Genomic DNA, 24,166 nt, shown 5'->3' on the forward strand with positions numbered 1-24,166 from the left:
ATCTGATGTTTCTCGTTGTTCTCGTGTTGGCTTTCTTTACCTTCGCCAAAATTACATATGAGAATGAATTATGTCAGCCATGAATCTATCCTTGTTTGTAATTTTTTCTTTCCTATTTTTCTTCTTTTTTCTAATATAATAACTGTTATTGTTAGTAAAGAAACATCATTATGATCAGAACCAAGGATTCTGAGGTTATCACGTATTAGAACAGAAAGGTGAGCATAAACATCTGTATGAGCTACTCATAGATAAACTTGTGCCTTACAGATAAAATTAAATAATGAATATATATATATATATATATATATATATATATATATATATATATATATAATGTGTGGTTTGTAACATAAATAAGGTGTCTGTGAAAATGGAAATGAGAAATACACAAAGTGCTTGAACTAAGAAGTTAAAACGATAGTAGAAACTAGAAGTGAAGTAGTGGTGAAAAGTGAAAGAATTTGAAAAACCTAGTACAAAAATGAACTGCGACCGAGGAAGCAAACAGTATACAAAAATAATTTTATACAAATAAATAAATAATAAATAACAAAAATTAAATTAATAAATAACACTGTATTCAGATATGGGAGGGCAATTTTAGCAAGAGGTTGAATCAAGGGATGGCAAATATGCAAAATCTGAATACAGTAAATGAAAAGATGATACATAGCCAGGAATATTCCTGACTGTATCAGCTTTTCATTTACTGTATTCAGATTTTGCATATTTACCATCCCTTGATTCAACATCTTGCGAAAAGTTTTTTTTTTTTTTTTTTTTTTTTTTATGTGAACCCCAAACACGAGAGGTATTAGAACCTATAGTACTTAGTACCATGCTTGGGTTGGAGGTTGAGAAGACGAAAGAAGATATTTGTTGACATTGGACTTGAACTTGTGTAGATTGTAATTTTCAGGAAATACATATGAAGGAAGGTTGTTCCAGAAAACGGCAGATGAATGAATAAATGAGGAAGATGAAAAGTTGGTTCTGTGGGTTTGAAGTTGGACAGTATATGGATGTTGGCTGGTGGCGGCACGTGTTCGGACTGTTTTGAAAGAGAGAGCAGGAATTATAGAAGCCAATTCAGAAGAACAGTGCCCATGGAAGTATCTGTAGAAGAGGCATGCAGCAGAAACAGTACGTCTATGAGAAAGCGAGTGGAGAAACTCTGTTAGAAATGAATCATTAATTAACCTAACTGCCCTCTTCTGAATGGAATCAAGAAGCCTGAGAGAGGTTTTGGGGGCACCACCCCAGATGTGGGAACAATATTCCATGGTAGGGCAGATTTGCGATTTATACAGAGTGAGCAGCTGTTTGGAAGAAAAGTAACGCTGAGAGTGAAAGAGAAAACCAAGTTTTTTAGATGCAGAGGAAGCAATATTTGTAATGTGCTTGTGCAAATAGAGATTAGAAGTCAGGGTAATCCCCAAAAGAGATATATCATTTTGCCTAAACATCGGAGTGTCACTAAAGATAAGCATAGGAGCAGAAGAATCCTTTTTGCGAGATATAAGACAAGATTGAGTTTTAGAAGGGTTGAAATCAACTAAGTTGTCTTTGCCCCACTGGAAAATTACCTGAAGATCGGCATTTAAGGAATTGGTAGCAGATTTTCGAGAAGTTGAAACTGATTGAGCAGGACAAGGTTTCTCAAAATGGAAAGTGGAATGCAATGTGCTATCATCAGCAAAACTATGGATAGGATTTCCAGTTAATGGAAGAAGGTCATTAATGTACAAGAGGAAAAGAGTGGGGGAAAGAACTGAACCTTGGGGGACACCGGCATTAGTGGAGAAGTTAGAAGACAGAGAGCCATCTACCATCACCCTCAGTGAGCGATCAGAGAGAAAACTGGATAACCAATTACTAAAAACAGTTGGCAAACCATAAGATGGAAGTTTGTTTAGAAGACCTTTATGCCAAACTTGATCAAAAGCCTTTGAGATGTCAAGAGCAACTACTTGTGTTTCACCGAACCTTTCCATTGAATTAGTCCATAAATGGGTAACATAAGCCAGAATATCACCAGTGGATCGACACTGACGGAATCCATACTGGCGATCGTTGATCAGACAGAAGGTTTCTAGGTAGTTTAAGAGTTGGCGGTTAATTGATTTCTCCATTACTTTAGAAAGAGTAGAAGTAATTGCAATGGGACGATAATTGGATGGGAGGGGATTTGTCACCCTTTTTAGGAACTGGCTGGATATGAGCAAATTTCCAAGCAGAAGGAAAAACACCTTTGGAATAAGAAAGTGAAAACAGGCGGCAAAGAATAGGAGTAAGTTCAGGAGCACAGGTTTTGAGAACAAGTGGAGAAATACCATCAGGACCTGGAGCTTTCTTAGCATCAAGATTCATCAAAATCCTTCTGATATCCTTTTGACGGAAGACCACAGGAGGCATTGAATGGAGCGTGTTGGAATTGATGGGAGGTGTTTTACCAAGATCATTAATACATGAGCTGGAAGAAAAATGGGATGCTAGCAGGTCAGCTTTATCCTTGGCTGAAGTGACAACAGAACCATCTGGTTTGGACAGAGGTGGGAGCAGGGATGGGCAAAAGTTGTGGCCAATAGCTTTGGCAAGAGACCAGAATGCTCGGCTACCATTAGGGCAAGAAGCAAGTTTTCTACTCTTAGCCTGTTCAAACCCTAGTTTGGACTGATTAATAACTGCTTTACAATTGTTGCGAGCTTTGGTGTAGGCAGAAAATGAAACTGAAGAAATAGAAACAAGCCACTTACGATATGCAACATTCTTCTCTTGAACAGCCTTAGCACATTTATTGGAAAACCAAGGTTTAGATAAAGGATGAGATTTTAAAGTGGAGTGTGGGATAAAGGATTCCATTCCTGCAAGAATAATTTCACTGACACGATCTGAACAAACGTTGACATCAGAAGTTTTGAAACAGTAATCCGACCAAGGAAAAGAAGTCTCGCAGGTCATCCCATTTTGCATTCTTGTAATGCCAAACAACATGAGGTTGGGAATAGCCATGAGATAAAGGTTCTATTGGAGAAGAGACAATCACCAAGTTGTGATCTGAAGTGCCTAAAGGACCTCTCACTTCAACTGTGTACTTAGAAGGGTTGTTTGTGAGAAAAAGATCAAGCGTATTGGCTGTATGATTAGGATTGTCCGGAATTCTTGTAGGTAAATGAACAATCTGTGCTAGGTCATTAGTAATTGCAAAAGCCTCAGCATCTCGACCTGCTGGGTCGGTGTGACTAGAAAACGGAAGCTAGCTGGAGTTGTGAACATTAAAATCACCAAGGAAAATGACCTCACTGTTAGGAAAGTTGGATTGGAGAAAGTCAAGTTGCAAAGAGAGGAAGTCAAAGAGCTCCAAGTGATTAGTGGAGTTGGGAGAACGGTAGAGACAACAGCTGAATTTGACACAATGAGGTAGAGAGATTTTAAGCCAGAGAAGATCAAAGAGAGGAGATTCCAAATTTCCAAGTCTCTGACAGGGAATATTAGAACGGACATATGCACAAGTACCACCTTTGAGGCAAAAGGAATCATACAGCGAATAATTTGGGCATCTGAGATGAGCAGTAGTTGAATCAATGGATAACTGAGATTCTGTCAGAAAAAGTACATGGGGTTTGGCAGACTGCAAGTGGAAATAGACATCGTTGAGATTAGAATGAAGACCACGTATATTTGTGAAATGAATTAGGAAGTCCTTGGGAGGTTTAGATCTTTTTGCAGATAAGCTTGCTCTATTATTTTGACAATTCATGGTGTATTCAATAGTAAGAAAAAGTGGGTGGGACATGCTGTATGAAGTAATGAAATTTTTGGATATGCCGTACACGTGGTACGAATATACCCAGATCCTTGACATAATGTGGCCTCGATAATGCTCCCCGCATACACACTACTTGGACTCCCTCCAGTCATTATCTGGCAGAGTAGAGGTAGCAAGATTATACACTAGCTGATCCAGAAGCCTCCTAGAGAATTACCAATAGGTTCGGTCCAGTGTACTAACTAGCGGCCGGCCTGCGAACACCGTTTTAGAGCTGTACCCTAGAAATGTAAGGAATATTGGATCTCGCCACGATGTTCATCATAACCTCAAAAGTCATCAATCATACTGCATGATGAAAGAGATAGGGAAGGGTTGACCGGAATTTAGCTCTAGAGACTAAACATGGGTTCCACCACTTCAAGCCTCCAATAAGCAAAATGGTGGTATTTCACCAGTTGATGAGAGTCATCTACCACCTAGTACTGCCTGGTAACATAGAGGGTCGGCGTTCCTCCGTGTGGTGCGAGTGCCACACCTCAGCCCCTGCTCATGTTGGTTCACACCTGGGTGGTCACCCACCATGTACTTGTGCATGGAGGTTATACCCAGGATTACTAACAGTCCCACCATCATGAAGGTGCAAGCAGAGGATTTGGCTGTCACAGACCGCCCGGACTTTGCCGAAATTGGGTCCACTTGACTTGAGTGCCACCCCAATATCAGTTCCATCAGCGTTTTAGACTCCCAAGTAGCAAGTACAGCTTGTCTGGCATATCTGTGAGAATGTCTGTGACAACCTCAAGGACCCAATTGCCCTCCCATATCTGAATACAGTGTTATTTATTTATTTAATTTTTGTTATTATTTATTTATTTGTATAAAATTATTTTTGCATATTGTTTGCTTCCTCAGTCCCAGTTAATTTTTATACTAGGTTTTTCAAATTCTTTCACTTTTTAACCACTACTTCACTTCCAGTTTCTACTATCCCTTAAACTTCTCTTAGTTCAGGCACTTTGTATTTTTCATTTCCATTTTCACAGACACATTATTTATATCCTTTTGTTTCCTTTACTGCTGTGCTGCACGTTTTGGTGCATTAGACATATGATAACTTTTGTTATTTTCCTTTTTCTGCTTATTTTGCATCTTAACAGGTCAATATTACTACTTATATATATATATATATATATATAGATAGTAGTAATAGTATATAGCAGTGTGTATATATATATGTATTGCTATATACTATTACAGTATATACAGGGTGTTTCAGTTGAACGTTTCAGAACTTCTAAGAGGGGTAGGGTACATCCTGACAACTCGAAATCATATAGCAATGTGGGGTCGGAAATGCTTTCCTGAAGCGGTGTTGTACACAGAAGCACCATTTTAATAATACATGAAAAGAAGCAAAAGTTCATGGATTAAAGTAAGTGTTCGAAGTTTCTTCCACGGGCTACAATGCACACCTCACATCTCCGACGCATGGACATCCGAACATTCTGGAATACTCCAGGTGAATTTCGAATTTCTTCGGCAGCTACTGCGATTCTTGCAACCAGCTCCTCAGCATTGTCAACAGGGGTGTCATAAACTAGCGATTTCATATGACCCCAGAAATAAAAATCAAGACATGATAGGTTGGGTGACCGAGCAGGCCAACGCACGGGACCACCACGTCCAATCCACTGTTGACCAAATGTGACATCCAGGTAGTTACGAACATCTCCGCTATAATGGGCAGGGGCTCCATCGTGTTGGAACCACATTGTGTGTTGCGTCGATGCAGAAATCTGTTCATCTCTCAAAAGTTGTGTCAATACTTGCTGCAGAAAGACCAAGTAGATAGGTCCGGTTAGACGACACGGTAACAGGTAAGGTCCGATGAGGTGATCTCCCATAATACCGGCCCATACATTGACCGAAAATCGAATCTGTGCTGCACGACGTCGTATTGCATGCGGGTTCTCGACCGCCCAGATATGGTCGTTATGCGTGTTGAAAATTCCTTCCCTTGTGAAGGATGCCTCATCGGAAAACAACACTTCAGCAGGAAAAAGGGGATTTGTAGCACATTTTCCAAGGTACCACTGTGCGAAAGCAATACGAGGTGCATAATCCTCCGGTTGCTGTGTCTGGACACGCTGCACGTGAAACGGATGCATGTCTTGTTCTCGGAGAATCCTCCAGACGCTGCAATGGGAAACCCCAACTGCGTTTGCTAGACTTCGTGTACTCGTTCTTGGATTCCCCTGTACATGCTGCAGCACATTCTGTTCGACGGCTGGAGTCCGTGCTGTTCTTACCCTGTCCCTGTCAGCTCTTTCAAATGAACCTCTCTCAGCTAACCTCTGGTGCAGTCTTGCAAAGAAATTATGACTGGGAATACGCCTCGTCGGATATCGTGCCGCGTACAAACGCTGTGCGGCTGGCCCACTACAATTTGCAGCCCCGTACGCCAAATGCATATCGGCTAACTCTGCATTCGTGTAATCATCCATCCTACTAACTTGGCGTTCTTGTTCAAGAAATTCGAAATCGCCTGGAGTATTCCAGAATGTTCGGATGTCCATGCGTCGGAGATATGAGGCGTGCATTGTAGCCCGTGGAAGAAACTTCGAACACTTACTTTAATCCATGTACCTTTTGCTTCTTTTCATGTATTATTAAAACGATTTCTCACTTATGGTCTCTTTTCTTTTTATGGTGCTTCTGTGTACAACACCGCTTCAGGAAAGCATTTCCGACCCCACATTGCTATGTGATTTCGAGTTGTCAGGATGTACCCTACCCCTCTTAGAAGTTCTGAAACGTTTAACTGAAACACCCTGTATACAGTGGATTCCGGTTATTTGGGCCACCGGTTAATCTGGGCAGCCGTTTATTTGGGACAAATCTTAAAAAACAGAACCCAATCGAGAAAATAGCCAGGGTTTACTTCGCTTAATTGGGACAAAATGCTGTTTAATCGCGCAGCACTGGAGATTACCCTATGATTGTCTCCGACCGTACCGCGTAGTTCGGTCGGATTTCTGGAGATCACAACCATAAAACAATAAAAACAATTAGCAGTCACCTGTTTATTGGGCTTTTCTGTTAGTGCAATCTATCATAAATGGATAGTAAACTCGATCTTACTGAATTTGCGATAATACTGACAGCTGGAATTCTGTGGGTTATTATGGTAAAATGTGTTTACACTTCCATGGAATCTTCAATCACATAAAAAAAAAATTATTTTCAGAATCTTCTCTTCATTCCTATTTTTAAAGCTTTGTAACTCTTTAGTCCGTTCTCACTTGTGCGTATTGTGTTACTTGCAATTTGTGTGCACTGTGTTTTTTGTTATTGATTGCTTATCTTTTTACTGTTTTAAATTTTAATCCCCTCCCACAAATATCAGTGAACAGAAATGTCAACTAGTTTAGTTAGTACGTACATATTACAGTACGTATTAATTATTCCGATTATCACGTATATTCTTCCGAATTTCACATATCATTTAATTTTTTAATTGGTAAGGTAATAAAGGGTAAATTTGTGCTTAATATATCTTTGCTTTTATAGCCTGTGGATAATATTCCTCCTATTTTCGCTAATTAGAATCGTTGTTGTTGTTATTTGGTTTTTTGGAGCATTAGCAACTAAGGCCATATTGCTTCGGGAAAATGCAGTGGTCATTCCCTGACCTTTCTGCATCCTCCGTATTTCGTGGTGACGGGCTCGAACTCCGGTCTAATCAAGAAGCGTGTGCTACACATTGCTGCTCCTTCCCACCTGGCTACAGAGGCACCGATAATTAGAATTGCTGTTTAATAGAATTAAAATTCAGTTCACAAACGTGATCACAATGACCGGCGCTTACTACACATCGTATAGTGAACAGTACTTTACTATGGTGAGTTCGTTGTAACGTGATTTGATTGTAGAGTGAACTAATTGTAAAGGGGGGTTACATTGTATTTTTAATTATTTACGTGAAACTTCGGATAACTGGGGCTGCCGCTTAATCGTGTCAAAATGCACTAGTCCCAATGTGTCCCAAATAACCAGAATCGACTATATATACTATTACTATTATAGTGTGTGTGTATGTGTGTGTGTGTGTATATATATATATATACTACTATTACAGTATATATATATATATATATATACTGTAATGCCAGCCATCTCTTGATAATATTTATATGAATTAATGTTCATGTTCATAACATCATAATCACAACATATAATATGCAAGATTTTCTATCTGTTCTCAGTTTATAACCTAACTCATATTAATATAGTATTCCTACACAGTTTTTCAGTTAATATAGCCATTATTTTTGAAGATTGTTCCATTTTTTTAGATTTCAGTTCCAATAATGTTAAATCCTCACTTTAATGGACCTCAGATTATCAGATAGCATCCATTGAACTATGCTTTTCGTCCATACAGGATGTGGTGACATAACTGCCTCATAACATAACTGCCTCATATTACTGATATTATTATTAGTAGTAGTGGTATGATGCAAGAAAGCAAGCTTTATGCAGCATCAACAGAAAAAAAAAAGCCAACACTTCCCACTTCACCTATCCATTCCCTTTAACAGTTTATCTAGTTTTTTCTTCAATTTATTCAAACTACCCACCTCCAGAACACCAGATGGGTGTCTGTTCCAACAATCAATGACCCTTTGGCTGAAGGCAAATTTCTGAACATCTAACCTGCAACCATGCTTCTTCAATTTGAATTTACGTTCCCTCATGTGTATTCTGGACTCCTTCCTCTTGCTGTACACACGAGGGGACATAAATTATTCAGATTGTTGCAGATTGAATTGTGTGGAAATTTGCCTTCAACAGGAAGATGGTTGATTGTTGGAATAAACTCGCACATGTTGTGGAATCTACTAGAGAGGATGATGGATATAAAATATGATTTTTTTTGGCTAATGCTGTATAAGCTGGCTTTCTTACATCATTTGCTACTACTTCTATGAATAATATCAGTTTTCTGTCAAAGGTTAGAGAGTCCTTGAATACAGTCATAAACTTCATTTGTTTGCCTTCAGACTATGGCCTCTCAGGGAGATAGTTATTTGGAGTTCAGTGGAAAATCAGCTCTAGTGGAGAGGCCTTACCCTCATAGCCTGTTAAAGAAAGGTATTGGCATTAGTGTTGATATTAGTAATTCGTAGCTGTACCTACTAATTACTAATTGGCATTCAAGGAATTAATCATGGAAGCTATTAAAAGCCTATTAAGAAATATTGTTCAAGGTTTAGGCCTAAATGGTTATCAAATGAACTAATGAGACTCGTGACAGAGAAGAAAATGCATGGGATGCATATAAATTATCAGGCAACACAGAAGCCTATGGCAGATATAAGCTAGTCTGTAATCAAGTCACAAAGGAGGTTAGGCAGGTGAAGGCAGATTACGAGAAATCTTTGGCAAAGGATGCTAAGAAAAACAGCAAGGATTTCTTTACTTATATAAACTCTAAAAGGAAGGGGATGAATCTGACTGGTCCACTTGATATCGATGGTTCGACTGTTGATCCTGCTCAGAGAGCAAACAAATTGAATGAGTATTTTGCATCTACATTCACACATGAGGAGTTATTAAAGTTTAAAAATCCAAGTTATCAAATTGTAGCAGGGTGCTTAATGATTTTGTAATAACTGAGAACAAAGTGGAGGAGAAATTGTTGAAGTTAAACATAAGAAAGGCACCTGGGGTGGATGGGATCTATCCAGTTATATTAAAGGAAGTGGCAAAGGAAGTAAGCAAACCCTTAGCCATAATTATGAGAGCATCCGTGGACTCAGGAGAGATCCCCACGAACTGGAGATGTGCAAATTTATCCCCAATTTACAAAGGAGGATCGAAGGGTGACACAAGTAATTACAGACCAGTTAGTTTAACTTCTGTTCCGAGTAAAATAATGGAGTCACTGGTTAAAGATGCATTGCAGGATCATCTAGACAAGACTGCAGCAATAATTCAGACACAGCATGAGTTTGTTAAGGAAAAGTCTTGTCTGACAAATTTGATTGGTTATTATGATGTGGTTACAAAGGAACTGGATGAAAAAAATAATTTTGACATCATATACTTGGATTTCAGGAAAGCTTTTGACACTGTTGCACATGGAAGACTACTGTACAAATTGGAGCAGAATAGTATTAAGGGTAAATTGCTGCAATGGATAAAAGGATGGTTCAGTGGGAGAAGACAGAGGGTGGTAATCAATGGATGCTGCTCTTTGTGGACTAATGTTATTAGTGGAGTCCCAGAGGGTTCGGTGTTGGGTCCACCATTGTTTTGTGTATATATATATATATATCAATGATATTGATGAAGGTATATCAGCCTTAGTGTCGAAATTTGCAGACTGTGATCACTGTGATACAAAGGTTGGCAGAGTTGTTATTGACAGTAATGGCTGTGTACTACTGCAACAGGATCCAGATAAGTTGGGAAAATGGGCTGAGAAGTGGCAACTGAAGTTTAACATTGACAAATGCTAAGTACTGCATATGGGTAGCAATAACCAAAGAGAAACGCACCAACTGTGTGGTACCGCACTCAGGGAAGTGGAAAGTGAAAAAGACCTGGGGTAATTGTGCAGTCAAATATGAAGTTTGCTGAGAAGTGCAGACGGGCTGCCAGGGCAGGTCATGGAGTCTTGTCAATGATATATAGGAACCTGGGGGCTCACATCATGGGCTTGGCACACCTAGGGTCCTGAGCTGGATATCATCATTCTTCTCTTTCTTGGTAATTCCCTTCTACTTCTGATTCTCTCTCTCTCTCTCTCTCTTTGGGTAATTCAGAAATTTATTTTGGCTGGTGCAGCATAAGCCTCAGGCTTCCTTGCACTCTATGGATAATAATAATAATAATTTTGCTAGCAGGGACAGGGAGGTGATTATCCCATTATACAAGGCAATGGTCAGGCCACACCTAGAGTACTGTGTACAGGTCTGGAGGCTTCATTTTAGGAAAGATGTAGAGTTACTAGAACGAGTACAAAGAAGGGCAACAAGTTTGGTGAGGGGAACAAAGGGGTGCTCTTACCAAGAAAGGCTTAAGTTCTGCAAATTGCAGCACCTGGAGAGTAGGCACCTGCGAGGTGATCTGATTGTGGTGTATAAGGCCTTGAATGGGTTGAGCACGCTGAATTCTGATGGAATTCTTCCACTTGTTCAGATTACGAACCTAAGGGGGCATAAATTCAAATTAAGGAAAGACAGATGTAGAATAGATTTGCAGAAATTTGTCTTTAGCCAGCGGGTGGTTAATTGCTGGAACAAACTTCCATCTGTCGTGGAAGTTGATAGGTTAAATAAATTTAAGGAGGAACTGGACAAACATTTAGAGGGATTTCTTTTGTAAATTTTTTTTTTTTTTTTGCAATACACTTGCTTTCTTGCATCACATGCCACTACTACCACTTTCTTTAATTAATGATCTGTCAGTAGATTGATTGTGGCCTACTATTTATAAGCACTCTACAGTATCTAAATTTTAGACTGAATTTCATTGTTAATTCATGATCCATTATCACTGCATAATTGAAGGCAAATGGAAGCAAACGTGATCCTTATGCAGCTTAATAGTAAATCAGTATCATTTGTTATTTAGTGTCTATTACATAGGCCCCAGGGGTTCACATCTGGTGAGTATGGTCTTGGCACACTCAGGGTCCTGAGCTGGATATCATTTTTCTTGGTGATTCCCTTCTACTCACTCTCACTCTCTCTCTCTCTCTCTCTCGGTAATTCAGAAAATTTTATTTTATTTTTGGCTGGTGCAGCATAAGCCTCGGGCTTTCCTGCACCATGTGGCTAATGATGATAATAATAATAATAATAATAATAATAATAATATTGTATAATGAATTCATAGAAAAACAGTTGATTTTTTTTTTTTTTTTTTTTTAAACAGATTGTTATGGAGTGTAATGAAGGAGCACGTAGGATGGAAAGACTAGAAGAAATGTTGCTTCTCAGTGGACAACTTGATTTTAAAGAATGCAAAGTAAGTAAATAGACACGTTATTTTCTGTATTTTTCGATGAACTAAGATTCAAATTAACAGTCTATATCTGCAATGGCAAGGGTTAGATGTTCCGGCCCATCTTAAAATACTTAGAGCATGAGCAGTTGTGGATACTTCATATTGAAAATTATTGTTTAATACAACACTTTTCTTTTTAACTTTAAAATGTTATGATCGTACAATAGTCTTTTTTTTCTTCTTTAATTTTTAATCCCAGTGGTCAGCTGCTGATTTTCATATATCATCCTTCGGAAACATATAATGCTGCCATGTGAATATTTCTAACTGAAATTGAAATTTTTTCTGGACATTAATGTTATGATTACCTTACATATAAATTCAAAGTTAACAGTAGGTATTTTTTATAAACATATTGTTTTCATTTTCCACACTCTTCTAATCACTTTCCCAGAACAGTAATGTTCAAATAAAATGAGCAGGGCACACACGCAAGCATTATTTAAAAAGGCAAAGGGAAAATTTGCCAGTAGTAACAACTAGTATTTTATGCCTTCCACGCCCCTGCAAGCTATCTCCACTACTGGTAAGTATCAAGAATAAATGGCACAAATATGTGGAAAGGCTTAGATATGTGAAAAACATATCTTAGCCTTTTTCAAACAGTAACATGAGTGTTGGAATGGATTAGGTATATACCCAGAAGCACCTGAAACTAAATTTGAAGCAGAACACTTTCCAAGTATGCTGAACTTCATTGAAACTGATTGCTATGAACTCATCATTGGAGTTTCTTTGAAAGGAACTGATGAGTATAGCATGATCATAAATTTTTGTTTACATATGATTATATATTTTTTGGTTATATATTTTTAGGTGTGGATGAGATGAAATTTCCATCCATGGTATCACCGACAGGTTAAGTGAAATAAACTTTTTTCTGTAAATTCTATTAATATGTTTATTCTACTCATATAAATCACTGTCTGCATCCAAATTTATTAACCATTTTTACTCTAGGCAATTTCAGTAATTTCTTCTTCTCGCCAACTGCTGAAAAGAGGGCAATTACTAAGAATAAATTACATATCTCCAAAGAAAACATTTGGACGCACAAACCGTATATCAAAAACGCCCTTGTACCTGTTCCTGTTCTCTGATATGCTTGTGATAACTAAGAGAAAACAGTAAGTTGTTATATGCAAGCCAAGATAATAAAATATTTGTTTAAAACATGATGGAAAATCATAAATTATTGCATTACTTATCTTATTTAACTACATAAGAATAAATCAAATAAAAAAATAAATTTGAGAAAAATAATAACTAATTTTAATAAGTAAAACTAGCAACTTTAATAACAAATTTAAAAGTGCCTCATTCATGTTGATAAACAGTTATTAGAATTAACATTATTTTTGTGATTCTTGAGTAATTGTTAATAATAATAAAGAATTTTTGTTATTAAACTGATTTTTTTTATTTTATTTTATTTCCAGTGAAGAATGCTATAATGTTATTGATTACTGTCCAAAAGACAAAAGCATAGTAGCTGATACAGATGTTTATGCTCACCTTTCTGTTCTAGTCCATGATAATTTCAAACATATGATCAAAATGACTCTGGCAGAAAATCATGAAGGAAAAACTGTGGAATTAGTTCTTTGTTGTGCCCTTGAGTAAGTTTAATTTATGCATTTGCTTACATTTGTTATTTAACTAGTATATTGACAAGCCAGTATGCCTGCATTTCCTAACTTTTGTCTTTTGTATACTCCTAACAACCCCCAGGGGCTCACATCTGGTGAGTATGGGCTTGGCACACCCAGGGTCCTGAGCTAATATCATCATTCTTTTCTCTCTCTCTCATCTTTGCACCATATGGCTAATATTATAATAATAATCTAAATGAAATGAGAATCTTCTTTGTGCCCCATTATTATTTATAAATATTCTACATATAATTGTTTAGCATTAGCATTAGTAGAAGCATATGATGCAAGAAAGCAAGCTTATAAAAGCATCAGCCAAAATATAAAATAAACATAATTCCATTTCACCCAACCATTCGCTCCAAAAGTTTGCCCACTTCTTCCTTGAATTTATTTAAGTTATAAACTTACACAATGACAGATCGCAATTTTTCCCAGCAATCAACTCCCTGCTGGCTAAAGGCAAATTTCTGCACATCTATTCGACAACTGTCTTTCCTCAAGTTTATGCCCCTCAGGTTTGTAATCTGAGAAAGAGGAAGAATCCCATCAGCACTGAGGCTGCTAAATCCATTCAAGGCCTTAATCAGATTACTTCGCAGATGACTAGTCTCCAGACACTGCAATTTGCAGAACTTAAGTCTTTCTTTGTAAGAGCGATCCTTTGTTCCACTCCCAAATCTCACTGCCCTTCTCTGTACTCATTCCAGTAGCCTGGCAGCCTGTCTGCACTGTCAGAAAACTTCATATCTGACTGCCAATTACACCCAGGTCTCTTTCATTCTCCACTATCCTGAGTGTAACACCACACTCCTTGAGGTTGTCACAGACATTCTCTCATATATGCCAGACAAGCTGTACTTGCTACCTGCGAGTCTAAAACGCTGATGGAACTGATATTCGGCTGACCCTCAAGTCAAGTGGACCCAATTTCGGCGAAGTCCGGGTCTGTGACAGCCAAATCCTCTGCCCGCACCTTCAACGATGGTGGGACTGTTAGTAATCCTGGGTATAACCTCCATGCACAAGTACATGGTGGGTGACCCACCCGAGTGTGAACCAACGTAAGCAGGGGTCGAGGTGTAGCGCCCACACCACATGGAGGAACGCCGCCCCTCTATGTTACCAGGCAGTACTAGGTGGTAGATGACTCTCATCAACTGGTGCAATACCACCACTTTGCTTATTGGAGGCTTGAAGTGATGGAACCCATGTTTGGACTCTAGAGCTAAGTTCTGGTCAAACCTTCCCCATCTCTTCCATCATGCAGTATGATTGATGAGTTTTGAGGTTATGATGAACATCGTGGTGAGATCCAATATTCCTTACATTTCGAGGGTTCAGCTCTAAAACGGTGTTCGCAGACTGTCTGCTAGTTAGTACACCGGACCGAACCTATTGGTAACTCTCTAGGAGGCTTCCAGATCAGCTAGTGTATAATCTTGCTACCTCTACTCTGCCAGATAATGACTGGAGGGAGTACAAGTAGTGTGTATGCGGGGAGCATTGTTGAGGCCACGTTATGTCAAGGATCCGGGTATATTCTTACCATATGTACGCCATATCCAAAAATTTCATTACTTCATACAGCATGTCCCACCCACTTTTTCTTACTATTGAATACACCATGAATTGTGAAACTAATAGAGCAAGCTTATCTGCGAAAAGATCTAAACCTCCCAAGCATTTCCTAATTCATTTCACAAATATATGTGGTCTCAATTCGAATCTCAACAATGTCCATTTCCACTTACAGTCTGCCAAACCCCATGTACTTTTCCTGACAGAATCTCAGTTATCGGTTGATTCAACTACTGCTCATCTCGGATGCCCAAATTATTCGCTGTATGATTCCTTTCGCCCGAAAGGTGGTACTTGTGCATATGACCATTTTGATATTCCCTGTCAGAGACTTGGCACTTTGGTATCCCCTCTCTTTGATCTTCTCTGGCTTAAAATCTCTCTACTTCATTGTGTCAAATTTATCTGTTGTCTTTACCATTCTCCCAATTCCACAAATCACTTGGAACTCTTTGATTTCCTCTCTTTGCAACTTGACTTTCGGCAGTTCAACTTTCCTAACAGTGAGGTAATTTTCCTTGGTGATTTCAATGTTCACAACTCCAGCTGGCTTCCATTTTCTAGTCACACCGACCCAGCTGGTCGAGATGCTGAGGCTTTTGCAATTACTAATGACCTTGCACAGATTGTTCATTTACCTCCAAGAATACCAGACAATCCTAATCATACAGCCAATATGCTTGATCTTTTTCTCACAAACTACCCTTCTAAGTACATGGTCGAAGTGAGAGTTCCTTTAGGCACTTCAGATCACAACTTGGTGATTGTCTTTTCTCCAATGGAACCTTTATCTCATGGCTATTCCCATCCTCGAGTTGTTTGGCATTACAAGAATGCAAAATGGGATGACCTGCGAGACTTCTTTTCCTTGGTCGGATTACTGTTTCAAAACTTCTGATGTCAACGTTTGCTCAGATCGTGTCAATGAAATTATTCTTGCAGGAATGGAATCCTTTATCCCACACTCCACTTTAAAATCTCATCCTTTATCTAAACCTTGGTTTTCCAATAAATGTGCTAAGACTGTTCAAGAGAAGAATGTTACCTATCGTAAATTGGAGAATTTCTATTTCTCCCATTTCATTTTCTGCCTACACAAAAGCTCACAACAATTGTAAAGCAGTTATTAATCAGTCCAAACTAGACTTTGAACAGGCTAAGAGTAGAAAACTTGCTTCTTGCCCTAATGGTAGCCGAGCATTTTGGTCTCTTGCCAAAGCTATTGGCCGCAACTTTTGCCCATCTCTGCTCCCACCTCTGTCCAAACCAGATGGTTCTGTTATCACTTCAGCCAAGGATAAAGCTGATCTGCTAGCATCCCATTTTTCTTCCAACTCATGTATTAATGATCTTGGTAAAACACCGCCCACCATTCCCAACATGCTCCATTCAATGCCTCCTGTGGTCTTCCGTCAAAAGGATGTCAGAAGGATTTTGAAGAATGTTGATGCTAAGAAAGTTCCAGGTCCCGATGGTATTTCTCCACGTGTTCTCAAAACTTGTGCTCCTGAACTTACTCTTATTCTTTGCCGCCCTTTTTTCACTTTCTTATTCCAAAGGTGTTTTTCCTTCTGCTTGGAAATTTGCTCGTATCCAACCATTCCTAAAAAAGGGTGACAAATCCCTCCCATCCAATTATTGTCCCATTGCAATTACTTCTACTCTTTCTAAAGTAATGGAGAAATCAATTAACCCGCCAACTCTTAAATCACCTAGAAACCTTCCATCTGATCAATGATCGCCAGTATGGATTCCGTCAGTGTCGATCCTCTGGTGATATTCTGGCTTATGTTACCCATTTATAGACTAATTCAATGGAAAGGTTCGGTGAAACACAAGTAGTTGCTCTTGAAATTTCAAAGGCTTTTGATCGTGTTTGGCATAAAGGTCTTCTAAACAAGCTTCCATCTTATGGTTTGCCAACTGTTTTTAGTAATTGGTTATTCAGTGTTCTATCTGATCGCTTGCTTAGGGTAATAGTAGATGGCTCTCTGTCTTCTAACTTCTCCACTAATGCCGGTGTTCCCCAAGGTTCAGTTCTTTCCCCCACTCTTTTCCTCTTGTATATTAATGACTTTCTTCCATTGACTGGAAATCCTATTCATAGTTTTGCCACTGATAGCACATTGCATTCCACTTTCCATTTTGAGAAACCTTGTCCTGCTCAATCAGCATCAATTTCTCAAAAATCTGCTACCAATTCCTTAAATTCCGACCTTCAGGTAATTCTCCAGTGGGGCAAAGACAACTTAGTAGATTTTAATCCTTCTAAAACTCAGTCCTGTCTTATATCTTGCAAAAAGGATTCTTTTGCTCCTACGCTTATTTTTAGTGACACTCTGATTTCTAGGCTAAATGATATATCTCTTTTGGGGATTACCCTGACTTCTAATCTCTCTTGGCACAAGCAAATATTTCTTCCTCTGCATCTAAAAAACTTGGTTTTCTCTTTCGCTCTCGGCATTACTTTTCTTCCAAACAGCTGCTCACTCTGTATAAATTGCAAATCCGCCCTGCCATGGAATATTGTTCCCACATCTGGGATGGTGCCCCCAAAACCTCTTCAGGCTTCTTGATTCCATTCAGAAGAGGGCAGTTAGGTTAATTAATGATTCATCTCTAACAGAGTCTCTCCACTCGCTCGCTCATAGACGTACTGTTTCTGCTGCATGCCTCTTCTACAGATACTTCCATGGGCACTGTTCTTCTGAATTGGCTTCTATAATTCCCACTCTCTCTTTCAAAACAGTCCAAACACGTGCCGCCACCAGCCAAGATCCATTTACTGTCCAACTTCAAACTCACAGAACCAATTTTCATCTTCCTCGTTTATTCATTCAACTGCCGTTTTGTGGAACAACCTTCCTTCATACGTATTTCCTGAAAATTACAGTCTACAGAAGTTGAAGTCCAATGTCAACAAATATCTTCTTTCGTCTTCTCAACCTCCAACCCAAGCACGGTACTAAGTACTACAGGTCCTAATACCTCTTGTGTTTGGGGTTTACATAAAAAAAAAAAAAAAAAAAAACACAGTTGGTACATTTCGCTGGGTTACACTGCTACCCATATGCAGTACTTTGCATTTGTAAATGTTAAATTTCAGTTGCCACTTCTCAGCCCATCTGTCCAACTTTTCTAGATCCTGTTGCAGTAGCATACTGTCATTACTGTTATTAACAACCATGCCAACCTTTGTATCATCTGCAAACTTCGACATTAAGCGTGATATACCTTTTGTTTTTTAATACCTTACTTTTGCTTTTATATTCTCGCTTTGGAAAATTTAAAATCTGAAAAGGATCACTGCTTTTCAATATTAAGGTGAATAAATAAATATAACAACACACAATACACTGAACAAAACTTTTAATGAGATGATTGAGGCTGGATATTTTTAGATAACTGTTCAAAATTTGGTTGAAAATTTGTGACGCCAATTCTCAATACGGAATGAAGATTCTCATCAGTTATTCTATTTCTTTTAAAATAGTTATTTGATTTCATGCATGAAAAAACTTGCTCACAAACATACGATGATCCGAACAAAGTAACCATTTTCATGGCGTTTTCTTTTATTAGCAGAAAATCTTCAGATGGGAGAGCCTTGTAGAATTCAAGTAGTTTATTTTCACAGTCTATATACTTATTTTTGAATAATGTTTTGGCTTGAAGATCAATAATTTCAAGCTGCAAGCTGGGATTGTAGTTTTCAGCCACAGAAGTAAATGGATTCTCAAACAAGCTTATGCCTTTTCATGGGATCTTATATCAGCAAATTGACTTTCAAACTCATCAAAAAGTAATTTTAATAATGAGAGGCAATGATTCTTTGGAAATGTGTGTTTCTTTTTTAGCTCAGTACAACATTCAAAGTGAACTAAATTGTCTCGCTCAATTTGGGATTCAAATAATAACAACTTATTCTGAAATGATTTGATGTCACCATACAAATCAGAGACCAATTTTCCTTTCCCTTGTAGTTTTAAATTAAGAGCATTTAAATGACTAGAAATGTCTGTAAGAATTGCAAGATCAAAAGCCACTCCATATTTGATAGTTGTTTTGTTGGTTTTCCTTTTTCTGTCATAAAAATATCGATTTCATGGCACAGTTTAAAGAAACGATATAACGCTTTGCTGCAACTAAGCCATCTCACCGAACTATGTAAAATTACATCTTCGTATTCAGCTTCAATTTCTGAAAGAAACTGTTGAAACATATGGGGATTAAAGCCATGTGATCTTATAAAATTTACAGTTGAAATAACCACATTCATAACGTGTTGGAGATCCAATACTTTCCCACAGAGAACGTCTTGATGCACAATGCAGTGAATTCCAATCGGAGGTTCAGCTCCAATATTTATAATTTTCTTGGTTATTCTACCCATAAGCCTAATGTTTTTACAAATCATATTTTTTGCACTGTCAGTTGTGACTCCTACCAGATTTTTAATATTTAATTCTAACTTTTCAATAGATTGGCAAAAATTTTCAAAAAGATTTTCATCTGTAGTTGTTCCATGCATACGCTGTAGATCAGCTAAATCCTCAACTGGTACAAAATTAGCATTAATTCCGCGTATGAAGATAAGGAGTTGGGCTGTGTCATTTACATCAATACTGTCATGAAAACCATAAAACGTTTGTTTTATGGTTTCCAAAAGTTGTTCTAACAAATTCTTTCCAATATCTTCTACTCTTCACATAATTGTTTGTTGAGACAAACTAATGTCTTGTATCACTGTTTGTTTCTCCAGACAAATTTCTTCCAAGACTTTTAACAAACACCGTTTAATAAATTCACCATCACTGAACAGTTTACTTTTAAAAGCGATCAAATGTGTTACTTGATAACTGGCACTTACAACAGATCAATTTTTTGACTGATACGTTTTCAGTATGTTTTGTTGTTTTCTTAATTCGTTTTGTAACTTTGAACACTTTTCTTTTCGTAACACTCCTTTATATTTATCATAAGTCTTATTTCATAAGAATCATAGTGTCATTTTAAATTATATTCTTTAAAAACTGACATAGTCTCCTTGCACACCAAACACACTGCTTTTTTGTCGTACTCAATGAAGAAATAGTCTTCAGTCCACCTTTGATTAAAATCACAATACTCCAAATCTACTTTCCTCTTTTGGGACATTTTTAAGGACGATTTTTGAATTCAGTACAAATTAATAATAATTCAATAAAATGAACAAGTGTTATCAAAATAATAGAATTTCACAACATGAAAAGATTAATACATACCTAACTGCATTTAGCATACTTACTCGTATGGCTGCACTGGGCTACAGGTACACGTTTGGTACAGTCAAATGTGACTGCGAAATTTATAAAGCAGCTATCAATAGATAGCTGTGTAATAAACTTCAAAAACTGGTGTCAGAGCAACTTCGCATGAACATTCGTAAAATTAACCAGTGGCAATCCTTTATTGCATGTAAAGTAATCCTGTAATGTGGGTAGTGGGGAATGTTTATTGCTTCAAATGGATGGAAAGTACTTGTCGATATTCCACCTGGAAATAATGTCAACTGCAGTGAAGACTAACAATTAAGTGTTTTCTTCTGAGAAGTCTCTTGTGGTAAAATCAAACAGGAAGTTACTCTTTATGTTACCAAAGATAATTCGTTATGGTGGAGGAATATAAACTGTTTTCTGCTTCTAACAGATGTAAGTATTTTCCCAAAGGGGATAATCTCAAGACAATGCAATTTAGAAGAGTGGAGCAGTAATGGCTTGCAATCTGGATAGTATTCACTGTGGGGAAACAACCCCTTCTCAAGTTATAGTAAAACCAAAAAAAAGGGGGGGGGGAAGAGAGAGAGAGAGAGAGAGAGAGAGAGAGAGAGAGAGGGAGAGGAGAGAGAGAGAGAGAGAGTATCAATTTTTCAATAGGATATATCTTTTTATTGCAGCTCAAAACAGGAAATGCAGACTTCGAACAGTATATGACTCTGGATGGTGAATTTTTTTTGGCTTGTACTGAAAATGAATTTCTTCCTTTGTGATAACATCAAATGCACTACAAGGATATATTGAAATATTTTGTAACAATACAAATAATAACAATATTCTGTGAACAATCCATTAGTCATAGCGTTCTTTGTATTGTTACAAAATATTGTAATTTTTGTAACAATATACATTACAAAAAATAATCCATTATTCATAGCGGATGATTTTTTTTATTCTTTTGCACACCATTTTTCAAAGTTTATAATAGAACTAACAATAAATATATTTTCTTGAAATTTTGTTAGAAGGTCAAATATACACCCAGAAAATGTGATGTACTGATATTGTTTCCTAAAAACAATTACAGTAAACAAACTTTTTTTTTTAATCAAATGCATATTGTAGTGTTATCAGTTTTACACCAGTTTTTTTTTTTTTTTTCATTTCCAGTGTGGCTTCCAATAGATGAATTTCCTTGATTTTGTGTTAGTAGAATTTCATAATATAAAAAGATTGATACATACGCAACTGCATTTAGCATACATACTCGTATGGCTGCACTGAACTGCAGGTGAACGTTTAATACAGTCGAGCTCGACACTTGCATGCATGTACACACAGTGGTGCGACTCTCTAAAATGTTGTTTTAGTCCACCTTCCATGTGGGCTGTATAAAAATTATTCGCAGGCCATAGGTTGGACACCACTGATCTAGTCAAACCATTGATATCAAGTGGACCAATCTGATTCATCCCCTTCCTTTTAGAGTTTATATAAGTAAAGTAGTCTTTGCTGTTTTTCTTTGCCTCCTTTGTCAAAGATTTCTCATAATCTGCCTTTGCTTGCCTAACCTCCTTTGTGACTTGATTACAGACTAGCTTATATCTATCATAGGCTTCTGTATCACCTGATAATTTATACGCATCCCATGCATTTTTCTTCTCTGCCACGAGTCTCATTAGTTCATCTGACATCCATTTGGGCCTAAACCTAGAATAGTATTTCTTAGTTGGAACAAAAAGCCTAGTGGCTAAAATGAAGTAATTTTATAAAATTGGGATTGGAACAGTCCTGGAATAACTTATGCTGGTGCACATTGTAAGTCAAGCCCATATGCTGTCACAAAAAAGGAAAAGGAAATTACATAATATAGCAGAAGTATGTACCGTATGTGATTCTCATATTTGTAGTTTTCACAACTCATTGTGTTCATTTATCTGCTGCAATAAAACAGTTGACAGTACAATTTTGAACTCCTATGGCTGTAATGGTGGCTGCACAGGATAAAATTATTTGAATTTTTGGTGCACTTCAGTAGGATGTTTACCAGCTTAATTTAATTATTTATTAATTATGAATTCATAAATAGTAACCACAGTAATAAAAAGATATTTAATAATTTATATCTATACAGGTAACCCTCATATAACACAGTAGTTAGGTTCCTATAAAATGTCGTGTGTGTGAAACCGTGTTATATGGGACTAAGAAAAAAGTACAAAAGGGGGGGGGGGTTACGTTCCAAAAGCTAACAAAAATACACTATTTCGTTAATAAAACGTTAGCAAAACTAACAAAAATACACCATTCTAGATTTCGTATATCTTTGCTCTCTTTAAAAAATCAGTAATCTGGTTTTGTTTACTTTTACTTGATAAATCTGTGAATTTCATTGTATGGAACTAAGCATTTTTGAAGCTCCATTTTGAACTTTGGGCTCCTTTCATTCAAGAATCTGCATTCAAAATATAAGATTCTAATTGCTCGGCTAACTTTATGCCTTCCTGTATTCTTTTTAGTGTAAAATTTGGAAGTTTAGAATTTTCATCTGCACTATCATCCTCTGAATTAATTTGGTTTTACCTCTGATGCCAATTCCACTAAATCCGCTTCACCAGCCTCTTTTTCTACCAGTAATTCTTGAATGTCTTCAGTATCAGTAACCATATCTTTATTTTATTTTTTTAGGAGCATCGGCAACTAAGGCCACATTGCTCTGCATATATTGTCTATAAATTTTCTGTTTTGATGGACAAAAAACCCACGTTTCCAGGAGAAAAAAACCATGCTATCCTCGCCTGAACCCGACTAACTCAGCCACATTGTGAAAAAGACCCGTAAAATCCCCCCCCCATCATGGAGGAGGGTGATTCAACTGTGCTACCCACAAGGGCTTCAATAGTCATATCATCAAAACCTTACCCTCTTACCAAAGTAGGAAGTTCTACTATCGCACCGATTCCATTTTCTGCTGGTTCAATCATATTTGTTGAATCAACTGACTCTGGCCATACATTTTTCCACATGCATTTAACATTGATGGTTTTACTTCCTTGAGTAACAAAGCTATGATTCTGATACAGTCCACAATTGAGAAATGTTTCCATGCCTCCCTTACTTCAATAGATTCGGAATCAATTTTTTCCAAAATCCATTGTAACAATTTCCTGGGGTAACAAGTTTTAAAGGTGGATATAATGCCCTTGATCTAATGGCTGAATGAAAGAAGTTGTATTAACCTAGTACAACTGTGGTGGTAGAAACATAACTTCAACGTTTGGATGACTTAAATCTTTTGGATGGCCTGGCATGCTGTCCAATAGTAATAAAACTTTGAAATCTAGATTTTTCCACAAGTTCAGTAGCACAGAACATAACATGGGTATTTCCCAACAAAATAATATACAGGGATTTCTCAATAATTTTTTTTTTTTTTTTTTTTACTAGTGAGTCAACAGTGCCAATTCAAAAAGAGTGGTGGAAATGTTGAAAAATTACATCCAACATAATAGCAAGATTCCCCCTCCCCCCACAAAACCTCAAAAATACCCTGTTATGCGAGGTTTGCCGAAATTCTCTAACCATGTTAGGGTGAAACCGTATTATATAAGTACCGTGTTGTGCGATGATTGCCGCAATTTATCAATCGTGTTAGAGGGGGATTGCCTGTATATTCTTATTATAGATATTAAATTTCACACATGCAAGAATATCAGTGTATATGAAATGTAAAAATCTGGACTTTGTCTGGAATTTTGAGTTTCCTGTGCTGGGATGTGGCAACACAACTCTACTCATGCTCTTTCAAGGCAGTAAATAATTCTATT

The 24,166-nt window shown here is 37.5% G+C and overlaps 1 protein-coding gene across 1 annotated transcript in view; it reads left to right on the top strand.

Moving 5' to 3' along the window:
- The window catches only part of LOC150085282 (uncharacterized), an 84,871-nt gene that overhangs the window by 51,021 nt on the left and 9,684 nt on the right, over window positions 1-24,166 (top strand). The window contains exons 11-13 of the mRNA XM_090373968.1: window positions 11,720-11,812; window positions 12,812-12,978; window positions 13,291-13,470. Coding sequence (XP_090230094.1) covers window positions 11,720-11,812; window positions 12,812-12,978; window positions 13,291-13,470 — 440 coding nt within the window. The remainder of the gene's footprint in view (window positions 1-11,719; window positions 11,813-12,811; window positions 12,979-13,290; window positions 13,471-24,166) is intronic.

The sequence above is a fragment of the Mastigoproctus giganteus genome, chromosome 5 (genome assembly GCF_048544385.1).
Source record: "Mastigoproctus giganteus isolate SK-2022 chromosome 5, ASM4854438v1, whole genome shotgun sequence".
In the NCBI taxonomy this organism is placed as follows: Eukaryota; Metazoa; Arthropoda; class Arachnida; order Uropygi; family Thelyphonidae; genus Mastigoproctus; species Mastigoproctus giganteus.